Genomic DNA, 27501 nt, shown 5'->3' on the forward strand with positions numbered 1-27501 from the left:
CTCTTGCCTCCTTCAGGACACTAACCAAGGAGACAGGTGCTACCCAAAGAACTCTAAGGCAGAGAGGGCCTGCCCCAACTTTTCTAACCTGGAGAGAATGGATTTTAATGGGAGGCTGGCCTCTCTGTCAAGTGGAGAGTCCCAGAATGGCAATGACTGCTAGGGTCTGTGTGAGTGTACTGTGTGCAAGGCCAGCTCATTAAATCCATATGATACTTTTGCATCTTATTCCCAGGAAATGGAGCTGTAAACAACCTCACTTATTCCCAGGAATACTCAACATAAGGTGGGGCAGGCAAGAGATCCTCTTCCATAATCTTCCTTTGATGGAAGGTTGTAAATCTTCACAGAGCTCAAGCCAGTCTGACACTAATAGGCAGACTAATGATTCCACTCCCTCTACCCCTTTCCAAACTGATGTTCTTTAAATCCAGGGTTGCAAACCCAACACCTATGAGGGGGAGCAGACAAGTAAGGCAAGGATAAAGCCAGTGCTGTGGAACAATCTGGACTTGTAGGCAAGATGCCTTTGACTCATGCTGAGCTGGGGCAACTGTATAAATGGAGGACCACATTCCATTCACCAAAATGTTTAAGAGTCATAACTCAGCTAATAATTTGTTGAGTAAAATATGCCCAGCCTTTTCACCTTGGTGGATACACTTTCATAACACCTTGAAAGAAGGCTGGATTTGGACACAGCCAACTTGCACCCTGTGACAGCTACTTTCTTTTTTGTAGAGACAGAGTCTCACTGTACCACCCTTGGTAGAGTGCCGTGGCATCACACGGCTCACAGCAACCTCTAGCTCTTGGGCTTACGTGATTCTCTTGCCTCAGCCTCCTGAGTAGCTGGGACTACAGGCCCGGCTATTTTTTTTTTTGTTGCAGTTTGGCCGGGGCCGGGTTTGAACCCGCCACCCTCGGCATATGGGGCTGGCGCCCTACTCACTGAGCCACAGGCACCGCCCTTGTGACAGCTACTTTCATGTGTCAACTTGGGCTGTGGTGGCCCAGTTATTTGGTCATAGCCTGGATGGTACTGTGAAGGTAGTTTTTAGATCTGATTAACATTTGAATCAGTAGACTTTGAGTAAACAGATTACCCTTGAGTAAACAGATCAGTTTTTTTGTTTGTTTGTCAGAGATTCATTTTGTCACCCTCAGTACAGTGCCATGTCGTAGCTCACAGCAACCTCAAACCCTGGGGATCAAAAGATCCTCTTGCCTTAGCCTCCCAAGTGGTGGGACTACAGGGCCCACCACAATGCCCAGTTAGTTTTTCTATTTTGAGTAGAGATGGGGTGTTGCTCTTGCTCAGGCTGGTCTCTAACTCCTGAGAACAAGGCAGGAGTTAGATTGCTCCTGCAATCCACCTGCCTTGGCCTCCCAGAGTGCTAGGATTACAGGCGTGAACCACTATGCAGATCAGTGGTATTTTTTTTTTTTTTTGAGACAGAGCCTCAAGCCGTTGCCCTGGGTAGAGTGCTATGGTGTCATTGCTCACAGCAACCTCCAACTCCTGGGCTCAAGTGATTCTCCTGCCTCCACCTCCCAAGTAGCTGGGACTACAGGTGCCTGCCACAACACCCGGCTATTTTTTGGTTGCAGCCGTCATTGTTGTTTGGCAGGACCTGGGCTGGATTAGAACCCACCAGATTAGGTGTATGTTGCTGGTGCCTTAGCCGCTTGAGCCACAGATGCCGAGCCCAGATCAGTGTTTTTAACCTTTTTTATCTCATGGCACACTTGAAACCTATAGTTAAACTTTTATAGAAAACTTAAATTGTATCAAGAAATAAGAGTAAGGGGAGGAGAGCAAGATGGCAGCCGAGTAACAGCTTCCTTGCATCTGGGCACCGTGAGTCTGGGGAGATAGGACTCCAGGCATCTCTGGCTGGTGGGATCTGCCTATTATCACCCCTGCGAGGATACAGAGAGTCAGCGAGAGACTTCTGGACCCCAAGAGGAGGACTAAAACAGTGGAAAACCGGCAAGTGGTTGCGTGTGTTCAATTGGTCTAAACCCGCCCGCAACTGTAAGTTCAGTAGCAGCGAGACTGCAAACCAGAAAGGCCTTACCTGTGAACTGTTTTGGTGTCTTTGGACTTGGCACTCAGTTGAGCTGCCTTGGGGAGAGCCTGAGCGGGAATGTGGAGAACTTTGGCCGTTGTCTAGGGTCCCAGTCTGAGCCGCTGAGCCAGACGGAGCTAATAGTGTTTGGCTGTGGGCCACAGGGAGCCATTGTGAGCGATCTGCCCTGGCAAGCTCCGCCCTCAGGGTGGCAGAGCTACAATCAGGTGGGAGCTGGTAACGCAGCACCGAGTAGCCTAAGGGTGGGGTCTGAGCCGCCTTGCAGCCCTAACCCTCAGGGGCAGAGTGAGACTGGGTTTGGCACACTGGGTAAGTGGCTAGCCACTTCAGCAGTGATTCCAGCGACAAGCACTTTCCTGGGAAGGCTTCTGCTCAGCAAGTTTACAAGTTCAAAGTGCCTTTTAAGTGGGCTGAAGAGAGATTTAGGGTGTCTACCTGCTGGGGTTTGAGAAATCAGCAGCCTCCAGTCGTATCAGAACTGTGATTAACATCTCATACCCCAGAAGACCACGTGTTGCCCAGACAATATTCAACAACATATACATACTGCTTTGTTTTTAGTTGTGTTTTGGGGTTTTTTTTTTTGTTTTTTTTGTTTTTTTTTTTGGTTTGGTTGTTCTTTTGTTTATTTTGATGTTGTCAATGTTGTTTTTTTTTTTAATTTCAACCTTTTTCGTACAGATCTTTTTTCTTTCTCAATTTTTCTAGTTTAATTATAACTTCCCATTGCTGCCTTTTTTAATAACTAGAACTTCATTTTTGCTAGTGTTTTTACCTCTATTATTTGGTTTTTCACCCAATTTTATCCCGTAAAGTTTTCTGTTTGCTTGTTTTGGTTTGATTTATAGCATTTTTGTCTTTCCTCTCTACTTGGTGGAGGTGGGGTACTGTGTCTGATCAGGTTAGAAAAGAGCTGCTGACCTCAAGGGAACCGCCCAACTGGACACCCCCAGAAGGTGGCTTTTTTTGAAGGTTGTGTCAAAGTACCCTACTGTACACATATATTGCTCTGTCTCCCTATTTCTGTGCCTCTCCTCTTTTTGTCAATATTCCTTTTACCCACCCCCTCTCCTTTCTCTATTCTTTTTTTCTTTTCACTCGATCCTCCTTTCTTTCATCCCTTTCTTGCTCTTCAACCTTCTCACCCTTCTGGTCCTGTACCAAAAGGACTCATCAAACCCTTAGTCCACAGGAACGAGAACTTAAAGAGCAAGAGGAAGTGAAAGGAAAATTAGGGCAAGGAAACAGATAAAAGAAATCACTCATGAAGAAGAATCAGCCAAAAACTCCAGGCAACATGAAGAACCAGTCCAGAACAACCCCGCCAAGGGACCATGAGGTAGCTACTGCAGAGGATTCCACCTGTAAAGAAATGTTAGGAATGACGGAACGGGAATTTAGAATACACATGATGAAAACAATGAAAGAAATGATGGAAATAATGAAGGAAACTGCTAATAAAGTGGAAAATAACCAAAAGGAAATCCAAAAACAGAATCAAATAAGAGATGAAAGATATGAAGAATATAAAAAGGATATAGCAGAGCTGAAGGAAATGAAACAGTCAATTAGGGAACTTAAAGATGCAATGGAAAGTATCAGCAACAGGTTAGACCATGCAGAAGAAAGAATTGCAGAGGTAGAAGACAAAGTTCTTGAGATAACTCAGATAGTAAAAGAGGCAGAAAAGAAGAGAGAGAAAGCAGAACGTTCACTGTCAGAATTATGGGACTTTATGAAGCGTTCCAACATACGAGTTATAGGAATTCCAGAAGGGGAAGAAGAATGCCCCAGAGGAATGGAAGCCATACTAGAGAATATTATAAAAGAAAATTTCCCAAATATCACCAACGATTCTGACACACTGCTTTCAGAGGGATATTGGACCCCAGGTCGCCTCAACTCTAACCGAGCTTCTCCAAGACACATTGTGATGAACCTGTCCAAAGTCAAGACAAAAGAAAAGATTCTGCAAGCTGCCAGGAGTAAGCGGCAGTTGACCTACAGGGGCAAATCCATCAGAGTGACCGCAGACTTCTCTAATGAAACTTTTCAAGCAAGAAGACAATGGTCATCTACCTTTAATCTACTTAAACAGAACAATTTCCAGCCCAGAATTCTGTACCCTGCTAAGCTAAGCTTCAAAATTGATGGAGAAATCAAATCATTTACACATATACAAACATTGAGGAAATTCACCACAACAAGACCAGCTCTACAGGAAATACTTCAACCTGTTCTGCACACTGACCACCATAATGGATCAGCAGCAAAGTAAGAACTCAGAAATAAAAGGACAGAACCTAACCTCCACACTGATGCAAAAGATAAAACTAAGCAATGGACTCTCACAAAATAAGACGAATAGAATACTACCACACTTATCAATTATCTCCATAAATGTTAATGGCTTGAATTCTCGACTAAAGAAACATAGATTGGCTGACTGGATTAAAAAACACAAGCCATCCATTTGCTGTCTGCTAGAAACACACCTGGCTTCAAAAGACAAATTAAAGCTCCGAGTCAAGGGTTGGAAGACAATTTTTCAGGCAAATGGCATTCAGAAGAAAAGAGGAGTTGCAATCTTATTTTCAGATTCATGTGGATTAAAGCAACTAAAGTCAAAAAAGACAAAGATGGTCACTTTATATTGGTCAAGGGAAAAATACAACAAGAAGATGTTTCAATTCTAAATATTTATGCACCCAATTTAAATGCTCCCAGATTCTTGAAATAGACCTTACTCAGTCTGAGCAATATGATATCTGATAATACCATAATAACAGGGGACTTTAACACTCCTCTTACAGAGCTGGACAGATCCTCTAAACAGAAATTAAATAAAGATATAAGAGATTTAAACGAGACCCTAGAACAACTGTGCTTGATAGACGCATATAGAACACTCCATCCCAAAGATAAAGAATATACATTCTTCTCATCACCCCGTGGAACCATCTCCAAAATTGATCATATCCTGGGACACAAAACAAATATCAACAGAATCAAAAGAATTGAAATTTTACCTTGTATCTTCTCAGACCATAAGGCACTAAAGGTGGAACTCAACTCTAACGAAAACGCTCGACCCCACACAAAGGCATGGAAATTAAACAATCTTCTATTGAATAACAGATGGGTGCAGGAAAAATAAAACAGGAAATCATTAACTTCCTTGATCATAACAACAATGAAGACACAAGCTACCAAAACCTGTGGGGTACTGCAAAAGCAATTTTGAGAGGAAAATTCATCGCTTTAGATGCCTTCATTCAAAAAACAGAAAGAGAGCACATCAACAATCTCACAAGCCATCTTATGGATTTGGAAAAAGGAGAACAATCAAAGCCTAAACTCAGTAGAAGAAAAGAAATATCCAAAATCAAATCAGAGATCAATGAAATTGAAAACAAAAGAATCATTCAGAAAATTAATGAAACAAGGAGTTGGTTTTTTGAAAAAACAAATAAAATAGATAAACCATTGGCCAGACTAACTAGAAATAGAAAAGTAAAATCTCTAGTAACCTCAATCAGAAAAGATAAAGGGGAAATAACAACTGATCCCACAGAGATACAAGAGATCATCTCTGAATACTACCAGAAACTCTATGACCAGAAATTTGACAATGTGAAGGAAATGGATCAATATTTGGAATCACACCCTCTCCCTAGACTTAGCCAGGAAGAAATAGAGCTCCTGAACAGACCAATTTCAAGCACTGAGATCAAAGAGACAATAAAAAATCTTCTAACCAAAAATGCCCTGGTCCAGATGGCTTCACTCCAGAATTCTATCAAACCTTCAAGGAAGAGCTTATTCCTGTACTACAGAAATTATTCCAAAAAATTGAGAAAGAAGGAATCTTCCCCAACACATTCTATGAAGCAAACATCACCCTGATACCAAAACCAGGAAAAGACCCAAACAAAAAGGAGAATTTCAGGCCAATCTCACTCATGAATATAGATGCAAAAATTCTCAACAAAATCCTAGCCAATAGGTTACAGCTTATCATCAAAAAAGTCATACATCATGATCAAGTAGGCTTCATCCCAGGGATGCAAGGCTGGTTTAACATACGCAAGTCCATAAATGTTATCCACCATATTAAAAGAGGCAAAAATAAAGATCACGTGATCCTCTCAGTAGATGCAGAAAAAGCATTTGATAAAATCCAGCATCCTTTTCTAATTAGAACACTGAAGAGTATAGGCATAGGTGGCACATTTCTAAAACTGATTGAAGCTATCTATGACAAACCCACAGCTAGTATTTTACTGAATGGAGTAAAACTGAAAGCTTTTCCTCTTAGAACTGGAACCAGACAAGGTTGTCCTCTGTCACCTTTACTATTCAACATAGTGCTGGAAGTTCTAGCCAATACAATTAGGCAAGACAAGGAAATAAAGGGAATCCAAATGGGAGCAGAGGAGGTCAAACTTTCCCTCTTTGCTGATGACATGATCTTATACTTAGAGAACCCCAAAGACTCAACCACAAGACCCTAGAAATCATCAAAAAATACAGTAATGTTTCAGGATATAAAATCAATGTCCACAAGTCAGTAGCCTTTGTATACACCAATAACAGTCAAGATGAGAAACTAATTAAGGACACAAGTCCCTTCACCATAGTCTCAAAGAAAATGAAATACCTAGGAATATACCTAACGAAGGAGGTGAAGGATCTCTATAAAGAAAATTATGAAATCCTCAGAAAGGAAATAGCAGAGGATATTAACAAATGGAAGAACATACCATGCTCATGGATGGGAAGAATCAACATTGTTAAAATGTCTATACTTCCCAAAGCAATCTACCCATTCAATGCCATTCCTATCAAAATCCCAACATCATACTTTCAAGATTTGGAGAAAATGATTCTGCATTTTGTATGGAACCGGAAAAAACCCCTTATAGCTAAGGCATTTCTTAGTAATAAAAATAAAGCTGGGGGCATCAGCATACCAGATGTTAGTCTGTACTACAAAGCCATTGTGGTCAAGACAGCATGGTACTGGCACAAAAACAGAGAAATAGACACTTGGAATCGAATTGAAAACCAAGAAATGAAACTAACATCTTACAACCACCTAATCTTCGATATACCAAACAAGAACACCCCTTGGGGGAAAGACTCCCTATTCAATAAATGGTGTTGGGAGAACTGGATGTCTACATGTAAAAGACTGAAACTGGACCCACACCTTTCCCCACTCACAAAAATTGATTCAAGATGGATAAAGGACTTAAATTTAAGGCATGAAACAATAAAAATCCTCAAAGAAAGCATAGGAAAAACACTGGAAGATATTGGCCTGGGGAAAGACTTCATGAAGAAGACTGCCATGGCAATTGCAACAACAACAAAAATAAACAAATGGGACTTCATTAAACTGAAAAGCTTCTGTACAGCTAAGGAGACAATAACCAAAGCAAAGAGACAACCTACACAATGGGAAAGGATATTTGCATATTTTCAATCAGACAAAAGCTTGATGACTAGGATCTATAGAGAACTCAAATTAATCCACATGAAAAAAGCCAACAATCCCATATATCAATGGGCAAGAGACATGAATAGAACCTTCTCTAAAGATGACAGATGAATGGCTAACAAACACATGAAAAAATGTTCATTATCTGAACATATTAGAGAAATGCACATCAAAACAACCCTGAGATATCATCTAACCCCATTGAGAATGGCCCACATCACAAAATCTCAAAACTGCAGATGCTGGCGTGGATGTGGAGAGAAGGGAACACTTTTACACTTCTGGTGGGACTGCAAACTAGTACAACCTTTCTGGAAGGAAGTATGGAGAAACCTCAAAGCACTCAAGCTAGACCTCCCATTTGATCCTGCAATCCCATTACTGGGCATCTACCCAGAAGGAAAAAATCCTTTTATCATAAGGACACTTGTACTAGACTGTTTATTGCAGCTCAATTTACAATTGCCAAAATGTGGAAACAGCCTAAATGCCCACCAACCCAGGAATGGATTAACAAGCTGTGGTATATGTATACCATGGAATACTCTTCAGCTATTAAAAAAAATGGAGACTTTACATCCTTCGTATTAACCTGGATGGATGTGGAAGGCATTATTCTTAGTAAAGCATCACAAGAATGGAGAAGCATGAATCCTATGTACTCAATTTTGATATGAGGACAATTAATGACAATTAAGGTTATGCGGGGGGGGGGAGGAAAAGCAGAAAGAGGGACGAAGGGAGGGGGGTGTGTGTCACACTTCATGGGGGCAAGACATGATTGCAAGAGGGACTTTGCCTAACAATTGCAATCAATGTAACCTGGCTTATTGTACCCTCAATGAATCCCCAACATTAAAAAAAAAAAAAAGAAATAAGATTAAAAGAAAAGAATATACTTAGTGTGCTTTGAACTTATTTCAAAAATAATGTAGTTAATAATCTTTAAAATTTTTCAAGGCACACCTAAGATCCCCTCCTAGCACACCTCAGATCCCCTTAGGCATACCGGTTGAAAATCACCACTCCAGATTCTGTGGGTCCGGGGCTACAGTGTGGTGCCCAGGCATAGTGGGCCTAGCCCTAGGTCTGCCCCGTTGCTTTCTCACCCACAGCTTGCACATCTGAGCTCCATTCAGTGCCCCCTTTCCATCTCACAAACAGATGGATTCTCCTTGGCCCTTCCCTGGGGCCCAAGGGTGCAGACACCCATGGCAGGTAGCTCTCAGAAATACAAACCTGCACGGGCCTAGAGGAGAGCAAGGATTTCAGGGTCCCCAGTACTGAAGTGACGTCTAGAAGGAGGATGATAGACCCAGGTGGGCATAGCCTCAAAGGTCCCTCCCTACCCTCCTCTGCACGTCCATTTCCTTTAAGGGAGGGAACCTTTGGCAGTGTGGGAGGAGGGCAGGGAGGAACCTTTGACAGTGTGGGGCCCAGGGCAGGCTCCCTCTCGCCTGGGCAGGGCAGCCTGCAGTGAACTGCTATTTAAAAAGGGCAGCCAACCTTAGCTTCCCCACCCCATGGGCTGGCAGCCATGGTGTGCATCTTTCCATTTTGTCAAGAAAACCCAGAAATCCAGATCTTCTGTTGCTGACATTGTTGGCAACTAATTAAAGAGAATTTTATACCATTGTGCAGGCCGAAGGGGTTTCCAGATGCACTGAGAATGTTCAGCTGTTGACCCAATTTCTGGGTATATGGGTGTGATGACTTTGTAAAAATGCATTGAACTGCACACACATTTTTCTGTTTGTATGTCATCCTTTAGTAAAAGGCTTTATTAAGTCAAAGCAGAGCCAGGCCCAGGCACATCAGAAGGTTTCTGAGGATGGGATTCAGCTTGTGGACCACCATTTTGGACTCTGGCTTTGAAGCTTGGCATTTATTCAGGGGAGCAGGGCAGGGTGCTGGCAAAGATTGTCAACTAATTTCCCTTCTGGAATCCTAGGGTTTAGGAGCCACTCTTTGTGTGGGAACAAGAGCTGAAAGGTATGCAGAGGTGTGTGTTTGGGGGCTCTCATTTTTCCTGCAGTCACCAGGAGGTGTCAGTTGGTAAGAGGTCAGCAGATAAGGTAAGGGGCGATTTTGCCCACACGGTTCTTAAGCGCAGCTGAGCTGGAAACTGAAACCCACCCAGCCAGATGGACCACTGAAGGTCTGCCCATCCCTAACACCACGCTGCCCCCTCCTGGTGTGGGCTGGGCATGTTCTTCCATTGGGCTGTTTTTTCCAGTCCTGGCAACTCACCATTGCCCTCTGGGGACAATTTTTGGAAATAAATTAAATGCCCTGGGAACCCTTAGGCCAAGGCAGGATTTTGAATGAGCTTCCAGAGAATTGAAAATAGAGAGTCAACACAGGTCCAAGCAAACACAGGGTACTCTCTTCTTGAGGAGCGGTGGCAGGCAGAAAGCAGCAGAGGAAGCAGTGGGCCCTCTGAAGGCAGCCCCAGCTCACATGCCTCCCACTATCCTTCAGGCCTGGGGCTCTCACAGCTCCAAGCCAAACCAGCAGTCCCTCCTCTGAGTTGGCTTCCAGCAACACCTGGTGCTGATGAGCTCCACAGGGGTCATTCCATACTCCTGTGCCATGCTGACCCATCACACTGCACTTTCATTTTCCCTTTCACCCAATAAGGCTCCTCCCTCCTCCAAACAAAAGTAATCCTGACCTTACTGGAAGGAGGGGAAAAACCTCAAGTGAATATAGGAAAACCCTTGTAAGTGGCTTTGTGACAAGCATCTTTTTCTTTGGGCGGGAAGCGATCACACTTATGCTCAGACTCTGTAGCAATTTGGGCTAAATTTCCTGTTCCTCTTCAGGGCTACTGGGGACGGACAGGCAAAGGCTTCCTTCCATCCTAGGATCCACATTGTTGGCTTACAAAGCAAGAACAGGACACACAAGTTTAAGGTGAGAGGAAGGATGAAATCCAGGGCTGTGGCTGCTGTTGGCAGTCAGTGTTCTACCGTGACTCCCGGCGGCAGAGAGCTCCCTGGGGCTCTGGTCCTAATGTCCAGTTTATGAGGACTGATTGCTTGTGGCATTCTCAGGTATCTAATGGTCAATGGAAGATGAAGTAGTTTGGGTTGTGGGGTCTAGAAGATCTAAGTTTGATGCCCTCCTTATCACTCACTGGCTGTGTGACATTGTACAGGTTGCTTAACCTCTCTGAGCTTTAGCTTCCCCATCTGTAAAATAGAGATAAACATATCTAACTCTCAGAGTAGTTAGGATGATTGCTTTAGACATGTTCCCCAGAAACAGACTTGAGACAAGTGTCCATGTGCAAGAGGTTTATTAAGGAAGTGCTCCTGGGGCTACTGTTGGGCAGGCAGGGATTAAACCAGGGGAAGAGTATCAGGCAAAGTTCTGCAAGGGGCAGCCTCAGCCTGACTCTGCAGGGAGCTCTGGGGTAAACTGAGCCTTCCACCCCAAGGCAGAGGGGCCAGGACACCTGCTGGTTGGTGGTTGAGGTCCACTGGTGGTGGAACGATGGGGAACAAACTCCATCTGGGCAAAGCAACTGCCCCCACAGCCAGAAGGCAGCTTGCAGGTGTGTGGTTACCCTGTTTCCCAGAAAATAAGACAGTGTCTTATTTTAAAGTGTGCTCCCAAAGATGCGCTAGGTCTTATTTTCAGGGGACGTCTTATCTTTCCTGTAAGTAGGTCTTATTTTCGGAGGATGTCTTATTTTTGGGGAAACAGGGTAGAGGCAAAACCCACTGCAGTGGCTTGGGGTGTGTCAAAATGCACAAGCCCGCGTGGAACCTGTTGATCAGTACTATGTGCACATGTGGAAGCAAAACTCAGTGGAATTCAAGTAGGTGGGAGGGACGCCACACACTTTCTGAATGAAGGGCATACCATAACGTTGATTTAAAATATATAAAAGCCAACTATGTAACCAAATTGTGTGGACCCCCATAATATTCTGAAATAAAAATTTAAAAAATGCCCAAGCTCTCCAACAGTGTCAAGGTACAAACCACCAAGGACAAGGGGAAACGATTGAGAGCTGGAATAGAACGAGGTGGCAGGAGGCTAGAGGGCCCAGGATGGCTGATGGCACATAGGATAGGGGCCCTGGAGCTCCCCATCTGAGGGTGGGCCCTCACCATGTAGGTAAAGGTCAGAGTGCACTGAGGGCATGTCTGTCAAGGTTCCTTCTGTTACCAGGGGCAGAAACCCAACTCAAACTGCTTCACATAGAATACTATGGATAGACCTTTAGCTGTGGCTTAATCCTCCAGGGACAGGCAGATGACTCAGGGACTCATCTCCTTCTTTCCATCTCTGGGCTCTCCTTCCTCTGTGGCTCCATTCTCCGCAGTGGTGGGAGGGTGGCTACCACTGCAGGCCCCCTCCTTGTAACTCTCCATGTAGAAGAAAGACAGTCTCCCCTGCAAGCACCATCTCCCAGTGTCTCCTTAAAGTTGGGGCATCTCTGCTGCATGAACCTGGTCAGCCATGTAGTCACTCCTAACCCAGTCATTGGTGCCAAGCGATTGGCCTATCACTGTTGCCCAGGCGAGAACCATGTGCCCACCCTGCACATATCCTGTGGTCATGGTGTTCAGGGTCCTGAGCCTGGGATGGACCAAGAACATAGACTGAGGGGTGTGGCTCCCGATACAAAGATGGGTGGTTACACCAGAATGAGTGGCATTGGATACCAGGCAACCCAATACCAACACATCTCAGGCCCGGCAGCCCAGCCTGACTTCTTGAGGTGCCAGGCTTCAGGGGCACCTGCAGGGATCCACAGGTGGTGCTCTGTCCGCTTAGAAGAAGGGTCCAATGATGGACGTAGAGTGTACCATCTGGGCATACACCAAGGGCGGCAGTCCCCTGCTTGTGTTACCCAAGTGTAGACCTTGGCTGCTAACCAGCTGCCCTCAGGGGCTTAATCTGAACAGAGGACTAGGTTATAAAGCACCACTTGTGACTTTAAGACTGTACTGTAAACTCCGTGGCGGCAGGAACCAGGGCGTGTTCCTGTCTGCCCAGCTCTGTGTGGAGGCTCGGTTGATGAGTGAATCAATGAACGGTGTTATTCCCAAGGCACTTTCAGGACAAGAGAACATTTTATCAGAATTGAGTACAAAACTCTCTTGACCTCACACTTTGAGGTGCATGGGGCACATTGGGGCACCTCTCTGAACTGTCACCCTGGCCTGAGCCACTGATCCCACCTCTCCTCTAGGGTAAGGAGTTTCTCAGCCATCCTTTCCAAAATAGTATACCCCTCCCTTCTGGCCTGCCCTCACTTTGTTTCCCCCAACACTTGTCATTATTTAATATTATATTCTATAACTCTTTCAGAAAATAAGACTTGAATTATTTCTCTCCTCCTTGTCTACCTTCGCCATTAGGTAAAGAGACATTGTTTTGTTCATGCTACACCCCCTGTGGCTTTTAGCAGGTGCTCAGTTCTTGTTTACTGAGCACACAAGTAAATGAACTTCAGTTTTCCTTTCTAAAACCTGGAGACTTGGCTCTCTGGCCTGTGCTGCTCCCCTGGTTAGGAGGCCCTCCTCTGACTTCCTCTCTCCCATCCACGGCTCACGGAGTTTCTCTCTGCCACACTCTTAGATCCTGTTGTCTTCAGCTGATCATTTTTTCCCTCCTCCCACCAGACCAAGAACCGGTGCCCTGCCAGGTTTTGCTAGGGGCGTAAGAGGGGCCAGCACATGAGCAGCTGCTCAGAGGAAGGGAAGCTGGACTGGAAAGTACTCACAAACCCTGAGGGCAGCACAGTACTGGTTGCCGTGGTAGTTAATGTTATTTGTGTTGTTTGCAGAAAAGGCCTCAGCAGCCTGGCTTGTATAAACATTAATCATGGGGCCATCTCTGCTGCCTTGGGAAGGCCAACACTCCACAGGAGCCAGAGCAGTCAGAAACCAAATGGAAAATCCCCGGTGAGGGCAGGTTTTGGAGATCATGGGTAGCCAGCAGCTGTATAAACAAAAAGCCTCACCAACTCACTTGGGGTCCCATCTCGGTCCTAGGAATCTGTCCCTTCCCTCTCTTTCCTCCTCCTCCACCCCTAAAGGCTCAGGCAGCTCTAAGGAGCTGATGCAGGAGATGGCCGCACCCACGGGAGGCTGAACAAAATGACACTTTATTCCTGTCTAGTCCGGATGTCACATTCTGATGCTCCAGGAAAGCCATGCCACACCATTACAGTTCTAAGGCTGATGGGACCAGGCAAATAGAACACATGTATTTACAAACCAAATTTGTAAAACCAAAAATGTAGTATAAATTCCAGCAGGGAGGGTTGGGGTGGGAAGCAGAGGATATGTTTTGGTACGGCTAGATTGGCTATACTTACAGTTAAATATAAATTCAACAGCATCGGACCTTGGAAACCGCCTCTTTTCATTATTTCAAAATGATGTTCCTCAGTCTTGAGAGCATAGACTGTTGTCTCTGCTGTCTTCACAAAATATGCGATGGGCAGAAGGACCCAAAGTTATTGGCCAAGCTGGTGGCCAGGTGGAGGTGTCCGCACTCTTGAGTCAGAGAAGGCAGCTAGAAGGACGGTGTGAGAGGCAAAATCAGGAGTCACTACCGGGTTCCTCTGCTGCCATCCTGCACCAGACACCGTACCCCCTCTACTCAGAGCACCATCTATGCTTCCATACAGCCGGTAGCAGCCCATTGCCCAGTGCTGTCCCCACCTTGACGCTAGAGGCTCCTTCTAGGTGGCTTTATTCCCTCATCAGCCCATTCCACTACTCCCTTGACCTTCAGGCTCCAGCCTGGCCTTCCCAGACAACTCCAACTCCCCTGTGGTGCACCCGCTTTTCCAGATTCTGCAGAGCAAGGATGTCTTGCCACCGCCAGGCACTCCTCAGTGATCTACTTGCTGCCCAGGGAGTCCGTGCCACATTTGACATTGTCACTGGGACACCTTCTCTTTCTCGATCTAGCCTCTCCCTGGGCTCACTTGCCTATTGGGCAGTTGGCAGGCTGGGAGCAGCCAGGCCCTGGTCTCTCCTCACCCAGGAGACTGGCCCTGGCTCCTCGGGGTTTCAAAGTCAACAAAGAAGTGGCTAAAAGTCAGTTTCCTTGAGGCTTAAGCCTAGGACAGACCCAGAATCGGTTTTCCAGGCCTGGTACACCAGTTCCCTTGGGCAAGAAACCTCTCCATGCCTCAGTTTCCTCATCTATAAAATGGAGATAATAAAAGTACCTACTTCACAGAGTCATCATGGGAATTGAGCAAGTTAATTTGCATGTAAAGAGCTCAAAACTGTACCACACACTTGGAAAGTCTTATATGAACATTTGCTACATTAGTGAATTAATGAATAAACTCTACAGCCCATGCCTCCTGTGGAGTTGCAATGTACTGTGCTGGTCATTCAGGTATCACTCATTCCTTCATTGAATACTCTACATGCACTGTTCTAGGTGGTGCCTATAGTGTTGAATAAAATAAACCTCGCTCTCAGGTAGCTCAGAGAGGTGGGAAAACTGATGGGTAAACAAACACATCCACTGTGATTTGCTACAGGTGTGATGGCAGAGCTGGCTCGGGAGAGGGACAGGGAAGAGGGAACCAGTGCTGCCTCAGTGGGGAGCATAAATGGAGGTGACTCTGGAGCTGAGCCTTTCCAAGATCAGTAGGTAGAAGGCTTTTTATAAAGCACAGATTGGAACCAGACACCAAGGAGTTCAAGTTTTCTTTTTTCAATTACCATAATAGAAAATGACAACAACAGCAACAGTGCTGACAAAGAAGACCACGCAATCACATTTTTACATCGTTCACGTTAGATATGTTTAATCAAAAGAGCACGTTGAAATCCTACATTAAGAAAGAGTCTTTTTAGTATAGCAAAAGTCAGTGATCTCACGGTGAAACCAGGTGCTTGAGGAGCAAAGGATTACAAGAATAAAGTACCTTTTTATGAAGTAAACAGCGTACAGTTACAAGTTGATTATGAAAACATCAGTAAGACACGGAAACATTTCTGTTTCTCTTAGCATGAAGAATTAGTATCTAGAGAGTGGTGAGTTATAAGAATAAGGTTTCTGCAAAAGTTTCAATATAAACAACATTAGTATGCCTTCAACAGGGAAATAGGGAAGAAACATGAGAAGATGCCGAAAATTACCTTGAGCTGTCCCTCAGCCCTACCCAATTCCTATGCTGTTACCCAGAGCTGTCCCTCAGCCCTACCCAATTCCTATGCTCCACTACAGGTGGTTTCTCTCAGTGCACTGGTGAGCAGCCAGGGCCTGGAGGTTCCAGAGGCACAGTGTTACTGGTACAGGCAAGCTCAGCCTCACCCTCCCACTGAATTTGAAGGGTGGGAGTCCCCATGAAAGCACAGGATGGCAGAAATAGAGCCACATGGATTTCTAGAAGACTAATCTAACCTGCTGGGAGTTCCAGATTGTTGCCCTCACTTGGAATGACTTGAGCTTGGAGCAGTAGCCATGATCACTGCTGTTGCTTAGAAGAGCGTTGACTTAGTCAATGACTCACAAAAGGGGAAAAGTGGAGCTTTGGAAAACATGAATGGTTTTGGAATCAGAGATGGTATGGCCTAGTGCAAGGTTCCCCAACTCTGGCACTATTGGCATTTGGGGGGCTGGATAACTCTTTTGTTACGGGGGGCTGTCCTGTGTGTGCATTAGAGGATGTTCACCAAATCCCTGGCTTCTACACTCTAGATGCCAGTAGCCCTCCTCACCTAGCTGCAAAAGCCAAAAATGTGTCCAGACATTGCCAACATCTGTTGCCCCTCGACTGAGAACCACTGGCCTAATGGAATCAACCACTAAATTTCCTAGTGAAAACTTAGTTAGGCATCTTGGGCTAAAGACCTTGCTCTCCTGCTGACCAGTTCCACCTGGCAACACTCCCAACCCCCTTGCAGACTCAGTTCCTTTGAGATAATAAGTTGGGAGCTTCCTTCCTGCCAGCTTGCAGAGCCCTCATCGTCTGGATTGGCAGACAATGCTTAGAATTGCAAACATGGCAATTCTCTGGTTTTATTAAGACATTGGCAGAAAGACGGCCGGTGAGACAGATGAGGGGTCACCTAGGCTTGCTCAGCCATGTGGACAGGGACTGGGGTGAGCTGAGGTCCGGTTCCCCAATAACTGAGGCAGACAAGTTCCTGGTAAACACAGTGTGTCTGGTGGGATTTATTACCAAGGCAGATGGAGCTCAAACCCCCTATAGGGGAGGCAGGAAGTCAAGAACACAGGAATGGATGATGAGCTTTAGAAATGTAGGGGTGGGGTGGTCTGAACAGGCACAAGACCATCACCGTGGTCAAAAGATTGATGTGCAGGACCCCAGTTACCCTGCTGCCTGTGCAGCCTCTCCAAGAGCAAGTGTCTGAGTCATTCTCTGCTTTTATTTTCTATCTTGATTAAAAAAAAATCTGTGATATTTACAGTAAGAACAACATAGACTTCTATCTCAAAATTTATGTGGTCAATTTTGCGTACTTCTGACTATACCTTTATGCTTCAGACAGTTGTCATTTTCTCACTCTGGGGGAACCCTTTATCTTCTTCAATCACTAGAGTTTGCATCATTATTTCGTTCCTTGTCACCTGCCCTTCCCAAGACCCCTCCATCAAACAAACAAACAAACAAACAGACAAACGGACAACCCTCAGTAAATGTTGAAGCTCTTATCTCAGGAGAATGCATTGGGAATATTTTGGTGCCATTATAATTCTGGTTATCTGGGTTTCTCAGGGAGTCTCCTTTTCCTGCTTGGAGGCCACAGGCTCTGTCCCTCTGTTTCCAGCATGCAGCTCACCCACCTTCTCCTCTATCCCTCTCACTGAATGACCACGGGGTGGGAGGGGTGGAGACAGGTGAATGTGGGACATCCAGGCATGACTGTTCCCTTTGGCTCCCTGAGCAGAGCTCTGTGGGCCTCCCCATCACAGTAGCTCAGAGCACCCTGGGATTCATTTAGGGGCAATCAATGGACATCTGTCAGGATGCAGCAGAGGGGCCCAGGTGGCAGCTGGCAGAGAGAACACGAGCCATCTCAAGGCTGAGCTGGTAATCCAGGGTAATCCCTTTGCTTCCTGGCAAACACACATGACCCAGATGATGAGCCCTGGGTCAGGCATGCAGACTGTCAGCTCTCCACTCATTTTCCATGCAGTCTCATCCACTCTCCAAATATGAAAGGTCCTGATTAGATGCTCTATAAACTTATCACTGTGAGGTTCTGAATGTACACTAAAGCCCTCCCCTTTCCAGGGTTTACACTGGGATGTGACTGTCTGACTACAAGTTCCCCAGGACCAAACCTCAGCCTCAGCCTCTGAGGCCCCATGCCTGGGCCCTATGCTGGTCCATTTCAGAGGGCTCAAAATGAAGGGCGTGGATACAGAGTGGTGTGGGGCATGGACCCAGCCTCTAATGTGACAGAAATTGGTCTGTACACAGCTCCTTAGCTGCAAGCAATCAGGTGAATGATCCAACCTCAGTTTTCTCAACAGAAAAATGGCACAGTAATTTATGTGCACTTCTCTGCACACTCAATCCTGCCCCCTTGGGGTGACTTGAGAAATAAATGAGACACAGAGCACACAACACAAGTGTGCAAACCCGGCAGCCGGAAGAATAATAAGTAATATCACTGCTAATAATGCAGGCAGATGGTGCTCCTGGAGAGGGAAAACACCATTTGTCTTGATGGAACCAGGTAGCGGTAATGACAGCAGACAGAGGTGGCCTGGTCTCTCCAGTCTCCAGGGGCCGATCCTGGTATCTGCCAAGGCCTGAGCAAGCTTCCAAGCCTTGCACTTGAACATGGGCTGGAGAAAAGCCTGCTGCCTCTCCCTCCAAGCACTACTACCTGTTCGCCATCCTAGGGGACATACAAGGAGATAAAATACTTTCTCTCTGGGGGTGGGGTGGGGAGTCTCATTTGCCTCTTGACCTTGATTTCATAAGAAAGGGAAGGTCCAACAACAATGCAAGGTAGAAAGGGGTCTGGCCCTGAAGAAGCACAAACGCCCTTAGGACAGGCCTGGCTGAAGCGGCTTCTAGCCTCTCCTCAAAGGCAACTCACAACTTCCAAAGCAGCAAGTCACTCACTGTTCTGATTTAGAAGTATCTCACACGCAGACACACATGTGGGACACCATTTGGGCTTGCAGAGGAGAAGTGAGGGGCACATGGAGGGGCAAACACAGAGAAGATCCCAGCACATGCAGGAGCCCTCCCCTGAGGGGCAGCTATAGAAGGGGCCAGCCCCTTCCTTCCTCCACACTGACTATTCAAATCAAGTGGGTGCTGGGGCCCACCTCACCCAGGGAAAAGCCAGGGGGCATCTCTGACTGCCCTACTCTGGAGAGTCCTGGAGCCCAAAGAAAGGCCTGAGCCCAGGCCAGGGTCAACTTGCAAAGCAGCACCATCCCACGACTCTTGATCCCAATTCTGGCTACATGAGCTTCTGGGTGAATGCTTCTATTGAGTTCCCGAGTCCTGGCTGGGGTCTCATTCTGCGTGTATCCCCAGAAAACTGGTCTCTGGGAACTTCACTGGGGCCTCACAAGGAGAATTGAGTTCAATCGGGTATCAGGGACCACCACCCTTGAAGTCTGGGCAGAGAGGGCATGAGGCAGGGGGCTGAGTGTGTCTCATTCTGAGGACGATCAGGGACCTGTGGAAACCAGAGGTGGCCAAGGCCAAATCATGGCATGGCCCCTTGAGAAACGGCCTCTGCAGATACAGGGTCTGGTTCAAATAGGCCCTGGAGGTGCCACCCAGCCACAGAAGGAAGCATGGAGTGACAGAAAGAGCCTGGCTTAGAGCCCAGGTTCAAATCCTAGCTCATCACTCCATGCTGTGTGGCCTCAGGAAAGTCACTTCACTCCTCTGAGCCTCACAGATAAGGTTCCTTATCTGTGTATTGGAGCAGTGACTCTGTAGGGTGATTGTAAGGATTAGGTACATGCCTGTGACTCTACCAGTACCTGAACACAACACTCAAGCAAAGAGGTCAGGCTCCTGTCCTCCCCTCCGGTAACAGCTGAGGCAGGAGGGAGACTATAGCTCACTCCCAGGGAGAAAATCTATCCTCTACTCCTGAAGTGGACACTAACAGGCACATCCGTCCTCGCTGTTAGGTGAGGAATGCTGGAGAACCACCGGAGACAGATGGAGTGACCCTGAGCCCATCCCTGCCATCTGCATACTGCAGTGTAGACAAGGTGGACCCCAATGAGCCTGACCACCTGTGGCTGACACTGAAAAGGGAGAGAGACTCGAGCATCAAATTTAACTGACATTTATGCCAGGGGCTGAGGGATGTGTCATAGGGGAGATTCCTGGAGTCAGAAGTACTCGGGGGCTGGGACCGTGGTCTTCATCAGCATTAGAAGCCCTCCTCTGCCTGCTGCCCTCTTCCCTCTGTCAGCACACGGAGCCCTCTCTCCCTACCGCCATTTTCTTAGGCCACCTGGAGACCAGGGAGCTTCCGCCTGCCTCTTTCTGGGGCTGCAGGTCCTCCTGGAGATGTGGAGCCAGAAAGTAAAGAATCAGGTGTGGGCTGGCGTGATCCTCATGAAGACGTCATGGCCTCCTCCCTGGCTCCGGACTTCTCTCCTAAGGTTCTGTCATGGAGACAACTGTTTACTAAAGTCCCTGTGCAGGGGCAGACCTGAAGTTTGCTAGAGAAGCAGCCAGGATGAACATCATCCACCCAACAGCTGACTGCTCAGCCTAGCCAGAAGGAGTCCCAGGCAGACGTCCACGTCCCTTCTTCCTCAGAGCCAAGGTAGGGCTGCTTTTCTGCATCCATGACCACTTGAGCTGAAGTACTAGATCATGGACACGTGGCAGTGGTGACAGATGTGGCCAGTAAGAGCTGGCGCTGTGAGCAACAATCCCGTTACCATAGCAGCTCCAAGAGTTGAGTGCCACCTCTGGACAATTAAGATGTCTCTTTGCCTGTCATCAAGAACATTCATTTCTCCTGAGACTGCAGTAGCAAATTTGGCCTTTTTGCAATTGTCCCCAAATACAACCACGGGCTTCTTAATAGTCTTTAAAGTTTCTCTACCAAGGAAAGACATTTATACCATCTGTCTTTTTGTTTTGAGGTGTAGGGAGAAAAGTGAGCCACTCTGCAGCTGTAGGCAAGTGAGCCCCTTGCGGAGATCCTTTCCACTCCTGTTTGCACAGGAGGGCTGCCTCGCAGTAAGGACAGGGGTGCATGCAGTGGCCTTCCCTAAGTGCTGCTCCCCAGACCGCTCTGGTCTTTACTTGGGAGCTTCCTTGCTTGCCACGACCCTCAGACATGGATTTTTTAAGAATTTAAGAAAACTGGCTGGAGCAGAAGCATATTCACAACTGCAGAAGAGTGCATGGTGTCCAAGACGAGTGTACAATGTAGGTATGTGCATGGCCTGGGATCTTGCATCCAGCTTCCAGACCCCGTGGGTGATCTCCCCAAGGTAGTGTCACTGTCCTAAATCCTTGAAGGCAGGGCCTGCTCAGGAGAGCATGCAGATGGGGGCAGGGAGAGTGCTGAGCCCAGAGTTAGGAAATATCCTTCTATTCTGATGCCCCCATTAAGCTGCCATTTGACCACAGGCAAATCACGCCCCTCTCCAGAGAATTCTGTGGACACAAGCTTATTCATCTCTAAAATTCGAGGTCCCTCAAAGAAGAAAGAGCATCTTCATGTGGGTAGCCCAAGGAACTCACTGCTTGGCAGATCTAGTTTTTAAAGATATCCTTTCCTCTCCTCAATAAGAAGAGAATCCATCCAGAAGATAAAAGCCACCACCAACACCCCCAGGAACCCCAGCATGTTACTAGTAACGAGTATTCTGATATGTCTGGGCCTCATAAGAGGCCAGGTGTCTGATGACGTGGGTGCCATTTTCAAGTCAAATTAAGACTGTCCTGTGGCCCTACATGGTGGCCACCAATATGCCAATGGGCTGAATATGGAGCTGAGACTGGGCTGGGAACACTGAAGTTCTAAGAGCCACTCTTGCACCGGCACCCTGTACACAAGGTTTGATAAGTTTGTACAAACACAAGACACGTGAATGATTATTTACCACCAGCAAGTGGTCATCAAATCACAGCTATATGTTACATCCACCTAACTGTTCCATCTGGTCTCATGTTCTTGGAATGCAGCTTCAAGAATTCCCCAAGCTGCTCTTTGAAAGCTTTGCTCCGTTACACCTCCAGGGGCAGGAAGCCCCTACTTCCCTGTTTTCTGAATCAGCTTGACCACAGCATGGAATATTAGAAATCAGGGCAGCCTGGGGGAAATTCCAATTGCATGGATGCTGCCCCTAGAGGCCATTCAAGTGGTCAGAATTCCTGGTTTTAGAACATAGGAATAGCCAAGGGCCAACAGCAAGACAGTGCCATGTGCAGAGCGCGAACCCATGGTAAGCCCAACACAGGGTGAGCCGAGCTGTGGCTACCCATCATCCTGTTCTCTCAGAAGGTGAAGGCATACACCACCCCCACCACCACAATGTTCCCCAGTGTCGCTATGATGGCAATCCACAGCAAGACGGCATCATTGGAGGACCGGGGAGGCTCTTCCAGCTGGCCCTGGCCATTGGAGGCCGCGTGGACATTGGAGGAAGAGTTAAACAAGGAGTACTCAGTGCTGAAGTCTTCATTGGGTGAGTCCATGAAAGCGCCTCCCATCATGGGCAGCTGCAAAGAAGGAGAGAGAACATTAACCAGGGCCCACAGGGGCTCGGGCAGGTGTGCCCTCCAAAAGGAAACTGGCCTGATCAAACAAGCTCATGAGGGTACATGTGAAACTTACTCAATGTAGAATATAAATGTCTTAACACAATAACTAAGAAAGTGCCAGGAAGGCTATGTTAACCAGTGTGATGAAAATATGTCAAATGGTATATAAAACCAGTGTATGGTGCTCCATGATCGCATCAATGTACACAGCTATGATTTAATTAAAAAAGAAACCACAACTTCTATCCAAACTATGCATTGTTAATTATAAAAACCCAAAAACAAAGCCCTAGACTGGCTTTGGTTTTGTTTTTATAATTAACAATGCATAGTTCACTCTATACAAATTAGTACTCACAGCTACCTCCTGAGCCAGGCCCTCTCCCACCCTGTCTACATGAGAGGGTGTCAAGGAACTCACCTGACAGGTAGCTGGTGACTCATTCAGGCCCCTCTCCCCCACCTAGCAGGCCCTTTCATGATAGCATGGGTTGTAAAATGCTTTATTACTCTTCTAATTTTAGAAATAATGTATGCTCAACATAGAGCACTAAGAAAACATTAAAGAGGATTAAAAAAACGGAGAATCACGATCTTACCACATAATCACTTTTAAAATTTTGATAAGTCTGTCCCCCGTTCCCATCTTTTTTCTTTGTGTGTATGTGAGAGGGGAGGGGAAGAGAGAGAGAAAGAGAGAGAGAGGACACATTTAAATGTGTTTTTGTTGTTGTTGTTGGACAGAGAGTCACTCTGTTGCCCAGGGTTGAGTGCCATGGCTCCAATCTAGCTCACAGCAACTTCAAATTCCTAGGTTCAAGTGATCCTCTCGCCTCAGCCTCCTGAATAGCTGGAACTACAGAAGCCGTAATGGCTGGATAATTTTTCTATTTTGAATAGAGACAGGGTCTCACTTTGCTAAACCTGATCTTGAACTCTTGGGCTCAAGCGATCTTCCTACCTCTGCCTTCCAGAATGCTAGGACTACAGGTGTGAGCCACCACACCTGGCCTAAACATGTATTTCTAAAATCCCTGCATTAAAAAATCTATAAAAATTCTAAATTCCACTTTACCAGTTGTATAATATTCTGCCATAAATACAAGCCATAATTAAACCATTCCTCTACAGCTGGAGATTCAGGAATTTCCACTTTTCCTATTGAAAACAATGTACTAGTTAACATCCTTGGATTTGCATACATCCTTTCACACACATTTTTATTTACTAGGGCAGACTCCCAGATACACAATTTCTGAGTTAGCAGGTATGAACCTTTTATAGCTCCTGGTGCACCAGGACAAACTTCCCCAGCAAAGTGATCCTAATTCCTACCGCCTGTATCACACACTGCTGCACATAAGGAGGCCAGAATGCTTACATCCAGGCATCAGAACTCCCCACTTCCATCTGTAAAAGCTCTTTGCTGCTCAGACTCAGGTTGGAGTGGGAGAGTGGGTTGCTCCATGGGAGGGAGTGACCCCAGACACAGCAGTGAAGAGGCCCCTCCCTTCTCCAGTCCAAAAGACCAATGTCCAGGCCATTCCAGGTCCTTCCAGATGCTCTCCAGACCCAGAACATATATGGGCAGTAAACCCCAACATTGGCTCTGATTTCTATTTGGCCCATAATAAATGCTTCTTTTGAACGGGACCTAAATGAATGAACACTAAACAGTGACAGCTTCATGTTGAACGCTGTTACTATCCATGTGGAGCTCTGCTACAGTCACGGAATGCGTCAGAGATATTAAAATACTCCCATTTAATCACTGAACTATCCTGGTGGTGGGTACCATTATCCCCATTTTACAGATGGGTAAGCAAAGGTCAAGGCCACAGTGCCAATTGGTGGTGGAGTCAGGGTTGAAAGCCAGGTGTGTTTCACATGAGCCTGGTGCTCCCAGCCTCACGGATTCCAGGGTCAGACTCCATGCAGGCCTAGGGATACAGGGAGCCCCTAGGGTCTATGTCCAGCTACTGTTCAATAGCACTAGGCTTGATCTGTCTTGAATTTCAATGGCCTCTTCTTAAAGCATGATCATTACTCAGTCAACAAGTGGCTCCTGACACCTCCTTTGACTGAGAAGAGCAACTTGCGATGGGCTCGTGCTTAGAGGTGCTCGACATCTGTTTTCAAATTACAGAACTGTCCTTTTGGTGGAAACAAGAGCCAGCCAGGCACTGTTTCTTGATGGGAGCTGCAGTTGCAGGGCTGTGCTCACCCTTCAAGTAGCACACTTAGATACATGTACTTCTTATATGTAGAACATATTCTGTTGATGCATTTAAATCAACAATTTTCCAACAATTAACATCTTATTATATGTATAACCTACCCTGTTAGAATATTTAAATTAACACTTCGTTCAAGCTTCAAGATAGGGATGGTGGAGCAGGAGGCCGTGAAGAAATCTAGGTTCTTTTATTTTTTAGAGAATAGATTCTTTCCTGGGCTGGAGTACAGTGGTGTCATCATAGCTCACAGCAAACTCCAACTCCTGGGCTCAAGAGCTCCTCCTGCATCAGTCTCCTGAGTACCTAGGACTACAGGCACATCACCATGTCTGGCTAATTTTTTAATTTTTTGTAGAGACAGGGTCTCACTGTGTTTCCCAGGCTGGTCTTAAACTCCTGACCTCAAGTGACTCTTCTACCTTGCTGTGATGACAGGTGAGAGCCACTGCACCTGGCTAAATTGACATTTTGGTTTAGTATATATTAATAAATATAATGACAAACACATATGAGAATATTAACAACAGTTTATATATATAAATATTAAAATATATTGAAAATTATAATATTAAAAGTACAATTAAAAATGGAATTAAAAGAACTATGACTTCATTTTGCCTACCAGTGGTGATGCAGGTCAGATGGGATACAGGTGAATTAGGTACACGCCAGCTTAATGGCAGGGGGGCTCTCCCCTCTCTAGCTGCAGTGTTACCACAAACTTTGTAGCTTGAAATGACACCAATTTATTATCTGATAGTCTGGAGGTCTCACCGGACTGAAATCAAGGTGTCTGCAGAGCTGTGCCCCTGTGGAGGCTCTAGGGGAGTTCGGAAGCCTGGCCTTTTCCAGCTTTCTGGAGGCTGCCCAAGCTCCTTGGCTTGTGGCCCCTTTCTCCATCTTCAAAGCCAGCAGGGTAGCATCTTCCAATCACTCTCCCTCTTACCCACCTGTCACCCTCTTATAAGGACCCTTGTGATTGCACTGAGCCTACTCTGGATTATTGCGGCTGCTTTCTCCATCTCAAGGTCCTTAACTTAGTCACAGCTGCAAAGTCCCCTTTGCCATGAAAGGTCACCCATCCACAGAGTTTGGGGATTAAGAAGTGGCATCCTTGAGGCGGGCATTTATTCTGTCCCGCCATACCCTGGAGGAGTACAGAGAGGACTCAGCATGACTTGCATAACTAGACGTCCATCTCCGGTCAGATAGAGAACTCTTAGAGGGCAAAGATATTTCCTGCTCCTCACAAACTCCCTCAGCACCATTCCTAACACAAAAAGATAACAAGTAAAATCACATGGAATTAATGAATCTGAGATGAGCAGAAAAGCCCACACAAGCTGTACTTCATAATCCCCAATCGCACTGTCCTAGTGGCAAGACAGTTCTGTTGGTGAGTCCCCTCTGCCCTGCACCTGGGGTGAGAGCTCAGAAGTGTCTGAGAGTGTGGTCAGGGTCAGACTGGGTCTGCTGCCTCGGAGCATGGGGGGCAATGCTGGGTTCTGGTGTCAGAAGGTCTTGAGGGTGGATCCTGCTTCACCACAAATGGTGCAGCCTTGAGTGAGTCACTTACCTTCTTGCCTCAGTCTCCGTCCCATAATAACAAAAAGAATACGGTCCAACTAGCAAGATTGTTGCAAGAAGTGAATACGATCATATATGAAAAAATATGATAATCACTGATAATCAATAGTATTTAGGAATCAGTAATTACTAATATCCTTTCTCTATTTTTTTGCAGTTATTAAAAATCAAGAGTATTATAAGGATCTTATATCCAACTGCTTAAGCTAAAATGAGAAAATAAGGAACAAGGCATTTCTAGTCATGTGCTGTTTGTGTGATCAATTAATCAGATACTCAGTGGCCATTGTAGCAAACGGCTGCTCACACCCTCAATGTGTGCTAAGACAGACTACTGAGAGATGCCCCCAATCTGGCCAGCACTGTTGCTCAATCCATATGTCTCAGGTTTTGTTTTATTTTGTTTTGATGTTCTTTCCTTTGTAAAATAGATTCTAAATTGGAAGTGCTGGCTTGGACACAAAAATAACTTTAAACAGCAAAATCCCATGATTAGAAAACACACAACAAAAAAGGTCAATCTCAATCCCAATCTCAATCACTTGGAAGTTGGGAAGATTTGATCTAGGGCTGGCTCATGGTTAGACTGAGGGAACATCAGCCGAAGTCACTTGTGAAGCTGGTCATGAGAGAAGATCACTCTCAAAGGTGGCTCAGCTAGCTCTGGTCAACCTTTAGCCGCTTTCGGAGATGGCCTTCTGGTGGCACGCCCCTGTTGAAATAAGCATCTGTGCTTTCTTACACCAGGGATTAGGCGCAGCTCCTGACCTCTGAGATTTCGTCTCAGAGCAGATTTAGAGGTACGACCTCTGACTTCAAACACAAGAAGGACCCTAATCAAGGAGGCAGAATAAGAAGACAAGCTTCCTCTGAGGAGTCAGACACTAGCCATCAGGACAACACGGGGTGGGGTAGAGCGTGGGGGACTCTTTCCCATCAGAGATGGTCATGTCAACATCAGAAAAACACTTGCTGGCTTGTTGAAGAGGGGACACCAGAACAGAGGGGCCAGAAAACTTTAAGGTCGATGTTCCCTAAAGAGGCTGTGCTTCCTGGACATACTTTCCAGAAGGTGGGAATCCTCCCTGCGTGCCATGGAATCCCCAATGCCTAAACCAGAGCAGACAGTCAAGAAATATTTGGTGAACAAATGAATTCTAGGACCACCAGCCATGAATCCTGCAAGCATGATGGGAGGTGGCCCCAGGGTCAACATTTCCTCTTTGTGTGATCTAGGCCCATGTCTTAACCTCTCTGAGGTTCGAGCTTCTCATTTAAAAACTGGAACACCAAATAATAGCGGTAGAAACACTAGCAAAATTTTTGGTGCTTTCTAATTATTGA

At 46.1% G+C, this 27501-nt stretch overlaps 1 protein-coding gene across 1 annotated transcript in view; it reads right to left on the bottom strand.

Moving 5' to 3' along the window:
- Positions 1-15277: 15277 nt before the first annotated feature.
- C9H14orf132 (chromosome 9 C14orf132 homolog) overlaps positions 15278-27501 on the bottom strand; it is a 55839-nt gene continuing 43615 nt past the window's right edge. Inside the window, exon 2 of the mRNA XM_053602710.1 lies at positions 15278-22291. Coding sequence (XP_053458685.1) covers positions 22067-22291 — 225 coding nt within the window. The 3' untranslated portion in view covers positions 15278-22066. The remainder of the gene's footprint in view (positions 22292-27501) is intronic.

Source organism: Nycticebus coucang, chromosome 9, assembly GCF_027406575.1.
Source record: "Nycticebus coucang isolate mNycCou1 chromosome 9, mNycCou1.pri, whole genome shotgun sequence".
NCBI classification, from domain to species: domain Eukaryota; kingdom Metazoa; phylum Chordata; class Mammalia; order Primates; family Lorisidae; genus Nycticebus; species Nycticebus coucang.